Raw genomic sequence first — 12,648 nt, 5'->3', positions numbered from 1 at the left:
TACAGAAAGGAGCTACTCAGTAGAAAAATATTTCAAAAAGCATATTCTTCTATATGGCAAGCAAATTTGTTGGATAATTCTTGAGAATTGTTGGTGTAGTATTTCCACCAAATTCTTTTCTGCATGTCCATTTCATTAACGAATTAAAATAGTGACATTTACTGACATTAACAAACAACTCTGACAATACTAAATTCCTCACTGTGGGGAACACCTAAGAGGACAGATGATAGTGCTGTAACTAGTCAAGTACTAGGAAAATCAATGAAAGATGAACACGATGAAAGTATTAACAGAAAGTATAACAATTACGTACACTAATTTCTAAAAATAACGGTATTTTTTATAAATATACTATTAATTGGCACACAAATAAACAATGCACGATAGAGGTATACAACTAACCAAGATTTTGCGCTTATTTGCAGAGTTGACAATAAGTTGAGCGCAAAATACAGACAATACTAACGATAAAAAAAACGCACGTGTTTTTGAATTGCACTTGAGATTTATATTTGCAAGGCTGCAGTGCAAACTTGCGACAATAAATATTCATGTTTCTATATTATTTAAAGATTGACAATATGGAAAAGATAATTGCACTTGTTTCCAATCGCACGAAAATGAAATATTTGATATAAATTTATAAACTTATTGAGGAAAGACAATACCATTTACATTTTTTTGGTGGGAGAAAGAATAATTATAGCGCCATTGGCTGATACTTTTAGGAAACAATCACCATCAGTTGATTGAATATAACACGGAGAAAGTAGTGAGAAGAACAGGTGAATTTATTTAATTATAAATATCCAAGTACTTCGTTAAAGTTGACTATTTTTTGTTTTATTAACTTTTAAGTTTTGCCTGACATTCTGACAACTTTTATTGTAAAATATTTTAAAATATTTTAATTTTATATCTTAAATATTTATTTTATTGATAGTACTGCTGTTATTTTATAAATATTTATGATTATGACGCGATTGTGACGCAATTGAATCTCATTCATGTCCCAGAATGATAATTCTGGGGGAATTTTTGTCCGTTTAATAAACTGCTAGGTGAAAATATTCTCTCAAAAGATTATATTTTGTTCACGTTATTTAAACAAAAAGGAAAGTATTATTATTCATTGTTGTCATTGTCCGAATTATTATTATCATTATTCATGTTAAGATATATATTTGAGATCAACCCGAAGTACTTGGATATATTTGAAAAATTATCATTGAAAATGGAGAATATGAAAGTAGTAAATGGAGTGCGTCTCGGGAAATCCAGAAAATTAAGGTGCGAATGAAAGTAACAAAACCTACAGTGATAGAAAAAAATATTGAAAGTATCAAGACTTTACTGTATACAAACAAGTATTTAATATTGAACATGTTAAGATGAAAGAGAAATGACCATTTTTGCGTCAATGCATAATTAATTAGCACTTATTCTTTGCTAATATCACTCAGATATGTGTCGTAAGCGTTTCGTAGATTGCGTGTGAGTGGAGGAAAGCAAACACTTGGACAAAAAAAAATATTGATGAAAGCACAATTTTGTGATTGCATCGATTAAAAATGGAGTTACCATAATTCAATATATTATAATTAATGATTATAAACAAAATGAAAGTAATGGCGCAAATTCAAGTTATGAAAAATCTATGATTCAAAATCCAATGGAAAATTAGTCAATTTACATGATACCTTGGTGAGCGTGATGGTATCTAAAAAAATTCAATAATTCATACCGTATTAATGAATAAAAATAACCTTAAATCTATTGAAAATTATATATAAAAGATAATTATTATCCTCGACCGGAATCGATTGGATATGTTGCCAGAGAATGGCCATACGTGTGTGAATAGTTAGTGATGTTGTTTGACAAGATGTGCTTTGACAAGAAAAAACGTGGAAAATTATATTAGATTTAGGAGAATGTGGGGGTGAAGGATCGTATTATCAGTGAATTTTTGAGTGATCGGCGAGTGTGCCGGTGATTGATAGCTGAATGGTATATTTTTCTGATCCAATTGATTATATGAGTTCTACTATCTTGACGCAATCGTTATTATTTAGGGCATTAGTCTGCTTGTGGACGAGTTCTAGAACAATATTTGCTCATTTTATTTCACAATTTATACGTTGTTACACTGTAAAAACTAGGGTATTTGAGACATCTTAATTTATCTCAAGATTTTTTTTAATTGCCTTCATGCAGCTGTTCTATTGTATTTCTATTTAAATATTCAAGAGATAACATTCTATAGAATTTGCTCTGCTTAAATTTTCCAAGGTTTTATTATGAATTGTTTTTCTATATGAGCAATTGAAGAATATTAAATATATAATACAGTATATTTTTTTTATATTCTATCATATTATTTATCCATTTAATGAGGGCAACAATAAGACAAGATATTAATTCTTTTAAAAACTACCACTCGTCTCAATTTCACACCCTAGTTCTTCCAGTGCATAAGGATATTTTACTTAAATCAATTGTTAATGATGTATCTGTTGCATTTGATTGACTATTTGTTGAATTAATGTACATCGATATTGACATAATTTATCTTGTCAAAATATTTAGAGGGCAGTGTATAGAGAATTGAAACCATTATATTCATCACTCAAAAGTAGTGTCTGGCCTAATTTACTTTAAAACTTTGCATTATTCATCATGAGAATGAAGAAAACTGAGAACTTGTAGTGAAAACAAACTCATACAATTGCAGAGATGAATTATATGATTAAACATTTACATCTAGGCTAAGTGCTGATGCTGTTCGAACAATAATAATGATATATTTATATATTTAATGAAGAGAAATAATACCATATATTAATTTATCGACAATAAAATAGTAGAAGCGTGTCAAGTGCCGAGGGACATTAGGAGAGCTTTATTTCGCTTGAAATTATTATTTTTGATTTTTAATCCTCTGTAGGAGGAACATATGCTGGTCAACTTTCAATGCTGTGAAATGTAATTATAGGATTTTATCAACTGCTAATTGACGATATTATAAAATTACATTATTATTTGTTGTAGCAGGGATTTTATTTTTTAAGGTGATACAACGTCGGGGCGAAAAATAATAGTAGGAGAAAATAAATAGCGAGTCAAATGTGGATAACGTTTTTTTTCATATCTGTTGGTTAAAAAATTATAAAGATTTCGGTTCCCTTGAAAAATGTGGTTGTGGGAAATGTTATGGAATTGTTCCATCCTTTTATTGAAAATCGCCGATTGTTTTTCAGAGCATATACCAATTTTTACTTGAATTATTCCCAAGAATGACCATCATGACCATCATTTCCAAACCATTTCCAAATCATTCCACCGTCCCATATCATTTTATTACCAAAATATTCGTAAACAAATAGAACAGATTAATTGCACTCATTTCATGATGTACATAATTACAATTAAATTTGTCAAATAGAACAATGAGCCATAGAATAGCGATAAATACGAAAGACTATTTTTGTTGGAGTGAAATATCGATGGATTGACCATAAACCCAAAACCCAATATTTCTCGATGCAAAAAATTACAACAATTTAGCATGATAAACAACCGATAGCACAAGCTATCACGCCACGAGTCCACAGTAGAGAGAGATAGAGAATTATTTTTAAAAAAGAATGTCTCATACTCGATCCGAGAGCACAAATAATAATCGTGTGTAATAAAAAAAAATATCCACAGATGATAAAAATGTGAAGGAACCTGGTATCAGAATTCAACCCAAAAATCACCATTTGATTCTCACATAAAATTCATCGATGTGAGAAAATATATATTTATTTCAATAGTAAATTAGTCATTGTTTCTGTATATACATTTTACAGTATATACTCTACATGTTACCGTAAAAATATTCAGGTCAAGATAAATTCAACTTAAATGTCGTTGTAAATTTTTTGCGATGATAATTTAAATTTCAAAAGAATGTGTGAATCAATTATTATAGCGACAATAAACGATGAAAGTAACGTAAGACGATTTAAAAAACGAAGGAAAGTAATACATTTTAAGGACAATAAAGTATTAGCTGAAATTTTGATGATTATTATTGAAATTAGACGGAATGTCTTCTGAATCGGCTGGACATGGTAATATTCTTCTTCACTGGCTTCAACTGAAGATCGTGAAGAGAAATATTTAGTATGAAACAGTGGTAGCAGCCGCGGTTAATAATCCCACTCGGACTATATAAATGTTAAATAGCTTAAGCTTTCGGCTTTTGTCATTAGGTATCAGATATTCACTTATGATTGTCATCGCCTAATTTGTCATGTATGAAAAAAAAAATTCTTGGAAAGCCTAACGGATTTATTCAAAAGTTTTAATTAACGAAAAACGAATTTTTTTTCAAGAAATTCTACACCTGGAAAAATTATTGGGGGAAAACGTGAATTTTTCATGAGATTTGTGGGAGAATTTTTCAGATGTTGTTTACCCAATACTCCAATAGAATAGAACTCCAATAGAATTGGCCAGACTTTTCTATAATTTTTTTCTTTATATGAGATACTTCGATTTGTATTAGAAAAATATTGTCAAAAATTTGTTAACATTGTGTATCAGTCCTTGAATGGGAAAAAAATATAAACAAAAAGACAAAATTATTGTTAACCACCGGTACACTGGTCTGGTTTGTTAACCAATTATTATATCCTATAATTATGTAAAAAATGTATGTATATTGTAATCTGAGTGTATTATTTAGTAATACAAGGTGAAAAATAATGAAATACTGATGACTAATTGACAATAAAGTGTAAGCCAATCTTTTAACGAAAGAGCTATTAATTGTACTTTGATTCATTTCACCATAGTGTCGTCACGGATGCTTCCCATTTTATTACATGCACTTTGTCACATCCTCGGGGCATTTCAGCCCAGTACAATCACATTTACACAGTGCATCACGACTAGTAATTTTTTATAAATTAAAATGAGCCACCGTAGTTGTTGATTGCATGCAAATAGTTAAACAATTTTACTCAGCGCAAGGTGGGTATTAAATGCTGTCCCAGAATTTGTTAACTTCTTTTTATAAAAAATACCAGTTGTGACGCAGTAATTTACATTTTTGCGGAAAAAAGTAATAAATTGTCATGTGAAGTTGGAGAAGGGAAATATGTGAGACAATCCTTGATGAATAAGCCTCTCTCTGTTTGTGATTTCTTTTGATTGTCTGGTAGCAAGGAAAATTGGAAATAAATTCTAATTCAGCACAAATACATTGTTATAGGTTAAGTAATTTTTACAAAGGATCACGAGAAAAATTCTTAACCTGGCACTAGAACACTTTCCAATTAAAAAAAGGAATTAAGTTAGACTAACTAAAAAATCAAATAATCGAAGGAACAGACTAATAATAGTTTCAACTTCTATCTCAAACATTTTTCAGTGTACATATTTGAGAATGTTTATCTTGTATTACACGTGCGATCCCAATTCTTGGCCCAAAATTTCAGAGATAGATGAATTGACGTACGTCTTAAGTAGACACAGGTAGATTATCTATTCATACATCCAATTCGTCTCTATTGTAGTGCCCTAATCCACTTAATTACACTCATCGACATTACGACACGAAGAAAAATGTATCCCACTTGCTAGTGACTCGTCCCAGACGCATCAAATATTTTCCCTTGGATTTTCTAGATCTGAACTTGATGCGTACATCATAACTCCCATAACTCGATTATGAAATAAACCTCCCGTGTAATTCATGTGCAATTAACCGAGCCTCATCTGCAAAAATTATCCCATTGTAGTCGTACTTTCACTTCACATTTTTCCTGGGCGACATGCACAACTGTGGCAACATGAATGATTCCACGTTTTTCAGGAAGTTGGTCGGGGGTTAATACCATATATAGGGAGTAATGATACCTCAGTTTTATGTTATTTATAAGCTCATGTGAAGCTATGATATATTGACTTTCAATTTGATTTATTCATCCAGTGTATTTTTTAAAATGATTTTTCAAATAATTTACATGCCTCAATCATCGGATCGATGCTGATATCAGCAGAGATTTTTCGGGGATTCCCCGTACTCAGGGATGCGAGAACAAATCGAGGAAACAATATGCATGTGCCATTGCTCAATCAGACAACATAACCAAATTCACACACAATAAACCAGGAATAAGTCTGGTGGGTCGACATGACCTACCAGAAAGTAATAATACTACTTGTGATTAGAAAATTAGACGTTACGTTTGATGTGATGTAATTTATGTTATACGATTCCTCAACAAATGGATTGAGGACTTGTATAAGGTCTACTAATTTTTCGAAAAAATGGTATTCCACACTAGTCTCTAAATTTTAGGAAAAGGTTGGTCCTATGTGAGCATAATGGACAGTACAATTTCTGATGAATTCAATAAATAATAATAATAAATTAATAAATAAGATTATTATTTTATTCTTCCCATATTTACAATTTTTTACGAAGCGACAGATTCTTCATAATCAATCGAGGAATTTCGACAGCTAAATAATTCCCATTCAAGCGATTCGTCAAACAAATTCTATCAGCTGACAGAGTTATTTGGGATTCCCCGCATTGGCGCATGCGTAAGAAAATCCCGAAAGCAATGCGCATGCGCAATTGCCCAGTGAAAATAAAAAATCAGTGGAGATGACCTCGAAGAAAGTAATAACATTTTTTCTGATTATAACGTTAGACTTGATGTGATTTGTGTCACCAGAGGATTATACAATCCCTCCAACGTTGGATTACAAGTTTTTTTGAATACTCGCGTCCTTGTGATTTAAAAAATCATTTACTGGCAGAAATAACATCCACCATCAGGGAACAATTCAAGGAAAGCGGTCAGAGCGTGATAATTTTTTCTTAATAAAAGTAGGAGAGAGAAAAATGAAAAAAAGTGGTCTATCCCTGGATCGGGAAGCAACCGGTCTCCTCCACGCATGCGTCCAATCGGCGATCGCACATGCGGCTGGACCGTGGTCGGGGAAGCCTCGGCCAGCAATTCTGACCAGTATCTTTTACATACTTTCTAAAAGGCTTTACTGAGGCTCATCCAGACTGTTTTTTTTTTATTTTCCACGTACATGCCGGACTGGAAGATTCACTTTTACTCGGTTGCTCTCCCGCTTTTTTTTTTCAAAATTCACTTGTTCATTTCGGTTTTGGTGGTTTGATAGCCAGTCTGCACGTCCGAATGTTATATCACAGTTCTCGGGAGTGCCGGAGATGGATGTCAGTGATTTAAAATATCTCGTTGTTTTTGCTATTATTTATTTAACGTGTGAGTATTTTCAAAATTTAATTATTCGCTTGGGCCAACGCTATTAAATATAAGAAGATTAGATTTCGTCCTTTGGAGAATTATATTTGTGCGGGTATTCCATTGTTAAATTGTGATTTGAATTTTAAGCATTCGAAATACTATTTTTGCGCTAGTATTTTCTAATTTTCTTGGTGTTTGCCAACAATGCTGTTGTGTTATCACATTTTGGATCATTTCCAATGTTGTTTTTCCATTTGGAGTGCATATTCAACGTGAGATGAATATATACTGGAAAAAATTACCGAATGAAAAGATAACTTGTCTTCAAGCCTTAAAATTTACCCTTTATTCTATGAAAATATAGTCCAGTGGAGAATGATTTTTCCTTATATGCGTTTGGTCAATTTGCCTTTCATTCGTCTCAATGACCTTCAAATAGGTACAAGAAAAAATACAATAACGTCGTGGAAAATTTTACTGCACAGCAAGATGAGAGATATTTGTCTTATGAATGGTAAAATTTGCTTCACATGTAGGTATTTTTTCATCAAATTTCGTTGGACTTTACGCCTACAGGGTCGATCGTACGATTAAATTTTCCAGAATTTTTTAGATCCTTTTCTCTCCGATATGGCAACGGAAAAATACATTGGGTCGTGTTGAGGACTGCATTAAAGAATAAATGACATGGATTCCAACGGCCTTTGCCTCAATCCCTGATGATGTTTTGCGATCCGTGGAATCGTGATCAATGTCAAGACTATTCACTCATTATCTACTAAATTCTTGCATGTGACTGCATAATCAGCTGATTACGATAATTATTTAAAATCACACTCGTGACCCACATCGACGCGAGATTTTTTGCAAATGTGGACTTGTTTCAGGCAAGGTTGAGGGGCAGAACAAGACGCTTAAGGACCTCTTCAACAGTTCGTCTTGTGCCAAGCCGCCGTATACCTGTCCACATCCACAGATTCAATTTTATCTTTATACAAGGTATCAAAACCGAGAATTTGCATTTCATTTTCCGGGACATTTGGTGTATGACATAAGCCAATAAAGGCCTATCGTAAAATTTAATAGAAAATCGAGGAACAAATCAAATTTCACTTGTTTGAGAATTGTTTTAAGAAATTCCTTTCGTGAAGCTGGAATTCTTTTAGAGATATCTGATGATCACGACGACTCGATCAAATATTCTTACAACATCAAATGTTAGACAAAATTCGGGCCAATAATTGGACAGTGAAAATTGATTGAGAACCTTTCAAAATTTCACTTTTTCTCATAAAATCGATTTCCGGCAGAATTTCAAATATGAAAGGTTTTGTCGGGAATAATCTTCATCATCAAATATACTTTCTAATCTCATTCAAATTTAAAGGTCGAACAGTGAAATTCCGAATTAATGTTTCGATCAAACGAAAGCTCCGATGCACATTAAAAATCCCCCAAAAAATTTCAATGTAGAAAAAATGATAAAAGACCTTGGATCAATTGTTTTTATATTAAAATCGAATGCAATAAAAATCTCAAATATTCCCCGATCACTCATCAGTTCCATGCATGCATCGAAATACTTTCAGTTTCAAGATCACGATCACATTTCATTGTAAATTGAAAGTGACCTCGATTTTCTCGTCTCACCTTTCTCCACCTTCGTCGTACGAGACTGTGGATGCAAGTCACACATGATTTCTGGGGGGACTTGCGTCACGATCGGGCTGACATTTAATTTCACAAGTTTATAAAAAAAAATATCCTCTTAATTATGAGAGCGAAATTCGGATATTTCATAATGGAATATTTGCACTCCCTGGCCATGGACTTTGTGTTGTAGGACGACTCAGAAGGATCCTGTTCTGTTGAACGTCAGGGATCCGCGATCTTTGGATCACACAACATACGATCCCGCCCGCCCCACCAAGATTATCATCCACGGATTTGGGGGTGGAAGAAATTTGGCACCGAGCACTGATCTGAGAAATGGTAAGAGAGCTATCAATTTATTGTCATATTCTTCCGATATTCTCGTAGTAAGACATTTCGAATGAATTCTCTCAAATAATTCCAAAAGCTGATAATGATAAATAGATATCAATGGAATAACCCACATGGAATTGTTGAGTCCATCTTTTTTGTTTTATTCCACTCAAACTTATGCACATCCATTGTTTATGGAGTATGTTTATGGCGGCGTGATTTAAGCGCGGCAGTTTATAACACGGAAATTGAACGTGAAAGGCAGATGCAGAACTTGCAAGAATGCACGGCCATTGACCGGAAACTAGTGAGAGTAACGCCACAAGTCGAGACGGTTGTTCTTTAGTTGTTACCATTATCGTTTATCCGAGATAATGTCTCAAATTATGTACAACTATCCAGCTCTTGTGGATAAAAGGGAAAACGCCGAGACACTATTTTCCCCATATTTCCGCATAAACATGATTAATAACCACATAAAATTGTCAACAGCACTAACAAACGCTGTAATCATGCAAAGGATTCACAGCCAACATTGCCTCAAGATTAAAATAACAGCTTCTCCCAAAATGATAAAATAAAAAAAAAATAAAATAAGATAAAATTCTCTAAGATAAAATTTTCTTTCCAATAAAAAACGAAATTTTTCATTCCCCTTCACATTTCTATTGTTTAGCTTATTTCAAACGCGGTAATTACAACATAATAATAGTGGACTACGGATCGCTAGTACGAGAGCCATGTCTATCACAAATGCAATGGGGTCCGGACTTTTGTTCGCAATGTATTGCTCAATTGGTGAGATACTTGAGGGATCATCATCGTGGTACACCAGTGGAGAATATACACGTACTGGGATACAGCGTTGGTGCTCACATAGCTGGCCTCATAGCAAATCATCTGCCCGATGACAAGTTGGGGAGGATAACGGGTACTTGACTCGATTAATGATCTATTGTCGAAAAAATCATCTACCATCAGTGTCCAATAATTTGGTTAGATCGTGTAATGTAGATGATTATTTCAGGTCTCGATCCAACGATATTTTTTTACATGAATGGAAACAGATCCAGAGACTTGGACGAGACGGATGCCCTTTTTGTCGATATTATTCACACCGGTGCTGGTATTTTGGGACAGTGGGGACCAAATGGACACGCAGATTTTTATGTCAATGGAGGAACGAGTCAGCCGGGATGCGCGACGACATCGATATTGAGTGAGTTTTTGGGAAGAGGCTCACCCCAGAGAGCGACAAGTTTTTGAAGTGAAAACTTCTTATGGCGCGTTGGGCACTTTTGTGGCTGAGCATTTTCTCGTGAACTCGCGACAGATAATACGCATTCTTTGCATGGGCATTCGTTCGTGCCCTCGTAACAGACGAGATTAAGAGTTTTTTTTATATTTATTTTATAAATGTATATTAAAAGCAAACTTTATTTATTTAAATATTCCATTTGAATGGTGTTGCTGCTATGGTATTGTGTAAAAAAAAACAAATCGAAAGTGTTAATACAAAAGTCGGAAAATCGCTAAGAATTATGGGAAAGCCGAAAAAGTAGGAAAACCCGAAAAATCGAAAATATACTCAATTTAGTAGAGAATTTCACTAGGGACGTGAATCGACGATCGGAAAAGTGCCCAACCCGCCATAAGTTCAAGTTTTCACTTCTGCCTGCACTCCCAGAGTGCAACGAGTTTTTTTTAAATCCTTTATGATTATCCAAAGATCTGCTTTATATGATTATGGGATGACAATCTCGCCATTGGGTTATATTGACCTTTTCGGCATTTTCAGGTTAACCAAGTGAAAACATTTGCAAACGATTTTTTTTTCATTCCGTTGACTTGAAGATGACCATCTTTTTCCTTATAGCACACGAATAGCTTCGTCACCTTAATATATTCCTCTTCCTTTGTATCGCTCAGAAACACTATCGTGCGACCACACGAAAGTAACTCCTTACTACATCGAGTCAATAACGTCAAAGGTGGGATTTTGGGCAGCTCCATGTCCAAATCTATTCTCATACCTCATAGGATGGTGCAGTCCCGCGGACGAGGAGTGGATACCCATGGGGGAGGACACCCCACATACGTTAGTAGCTTATAACAAATAATAACTCCCTAGAGACTTTTTTTTCTTTGATGTAACGAGATTGAAGAATAAATTTTTTTTCTCGTCTCCAGCGCAAGAGGAATCTTCTATCTGTCAACAAACGGACACAAACCATACGCCCGAGGACATCCCGGAAAAAAACAACCCCCGAAAAGTCAGAAGCAATCGTCCTACCGCCAGTATTAAGCCTACTCAAGCAGCTCATCAATATTATTATTGAATAGTCTAAATAGTTTGTCGATGAGTAACGAACGTGTTCAATAATTTTGTGTTCTCTTTATTATCTAAGCACTAGGATTTAGTTCCAAGATTTATACACATTATTTTGTTATTGTATTTAAAGGGAGAAGTGTCTGAAAGGATGATAGAAGTGTAATCAAATGATGGTAGTAAATTTTTTTTCAATATTTCACATTTTTTCTAATTAGTTTGTTTATTTGGTGCAACTTATATTTTCTGATTTCTGATATAAAAGAAATATTTCAAGAGTCTTATCAAGCATTATAAAGTGTTTCTCAGAGAAACAAAATCGATTTGTCTGATGAATTGGAAGCTTTCGGTAGTGACGAAATTATATGACAACTTTCTAAAACAGTCATTAAGCTGATAATTTTCTCTTCCATCAAGACGAATTTTCTTGATTATGTCGCTACTTATCCCAAAACACAAATAGACTGCGCTAAGAGAAATAATTTCAACCAAGTAAATTTATATGCTCCAAGTATATAAATATTTGCATGAAACATGCTGATGCCAAGCGAATTTTTTCGCAATTACTCAGTATACTTTTGGCACAAGCAAATTTAGTCATTGCATTTATTTGAGATGAAAAACACAAATGTTTCCCCCTTTTCGACAATTAAATAAACACTTTTGATTTTTTGCATTTTTGAAATAAGTTGAAATATTTTATCAAATATACTAGGTTGACCAATTATTGATTTATCTCTATGAACGTACTCTATCGACTGTATTATCGCATTGTTGAGTCAATCAAGTAGTTTCATAAATGAAAAATAATAATTGTAGAAGAAAACACGATTCTAAAAATGAATAGAAAATCAAAAGCTCCTTTTCCCCATATGAAAAATTCCTCTAGACTTTCACCCCCAACCCAAAAATGCAAATTAAACATTCTCACGATTTTTTTAAGTCCAAGCAAAATAATAGTGCAGCCATGGTCCTCATGTCATTTCTCCGACCAAGATAAATTTTCAATCTCCCGGGGCAATTTTACCGTCAGTCAATGAAGAAGAT

The 12,648-nt window shown here is 33.6% G+C and overlaps 1 protein-coding gene across 2 annotated transcripts; it reads left to right on the top strand.

Annotated features, from left to right (window-relative positions):
* Positions 1-6,985: 6,985 nt before the first annotated feature.
* Positions 6,986-12,328, top strand: LOC135165303 (inactive pancreatic lipase-related protein 1-like). 2 transcript variants are annotated; one of them, XM_064126459.1, is made up of 7 exons: positions 6,986-7,304; positions 8,174-8,285; positions 9,130-9,278; positions 9,949-10,203; positions 10,287-10,491; positions 11,202-11,370; positions 11,463-12,328. In XM_064126459.1, exons 1-7 carry the CDS (start codon positions 7,250-7,252, stop codon positions 11,613-11,615), a joined length of 1,098 nt encoding a protein of 365 aa, XP_063982529.1. In that variant the 5' UTR covers positions 6,986-7,249; the 3' UTR covers positions 11,616-12,328. The 2 variants fall into 2 exon arrangements, with proteins under 2 accessions (XP_063982529.1, XP_063982531.1); XM_064126461.1 differs by having other exon boundaries at positions 10,300-10,491; positions 11,463-11,646.
* The last annotated feature ends 320 nt before the right edge of the window (positions 12,329-12,648 follow it).

The sequence above is a fragment of the Diachasmimorpha longicaudata genome, chromosome 8 (genome assembly GCF_034640455.1).
Source record: "Diachasmimorpha longicaudata isolate KC_UGA_2023 chromosome 8, iyDiaLong2, whole genome shotgun sequence".
In the NCBI taxonomy this organism is placed as follows: domain Eukaryota; kingdom Metazoa; phylum Arthropoda; class Insecta; order Hymenoptera; family Braconidae; genus Diachasmimorpha; species Diachasmimorpha longicaudata.
Note: the sequence above shows the minus strand (reverse complement) of the source record. Positions and strands in the feature narration are given on the sequence as shown.

What these genes read in the sequence shown, in the direction of transcription:
- LOC135165303 (XM_064126459.1), top strand. Translation starts at nt 7,250, where the DNA reads ATGGATGTCAGTGATTTAAAATATCTCGTTGTTTTTGCTATTATTTAT. An exon ending in CAATTTTATCTTTATACAAG is followed by an intron (nt 8,286 to 9,129) that starts GTATCAAAACCG and finishes TTTGTGTTGTAG; the next exon opens with GACGACTCAGAAGGATCCTG. An exon ending in GGGGAGGACACCCCACATAC is followed by an intron (nt 11,371 to 11,462) that starts GTTAGTAGCTTA and finishes TCTCGTCTCCAG; the next exon opens with CGCAAGAGGAATCTTCTATC.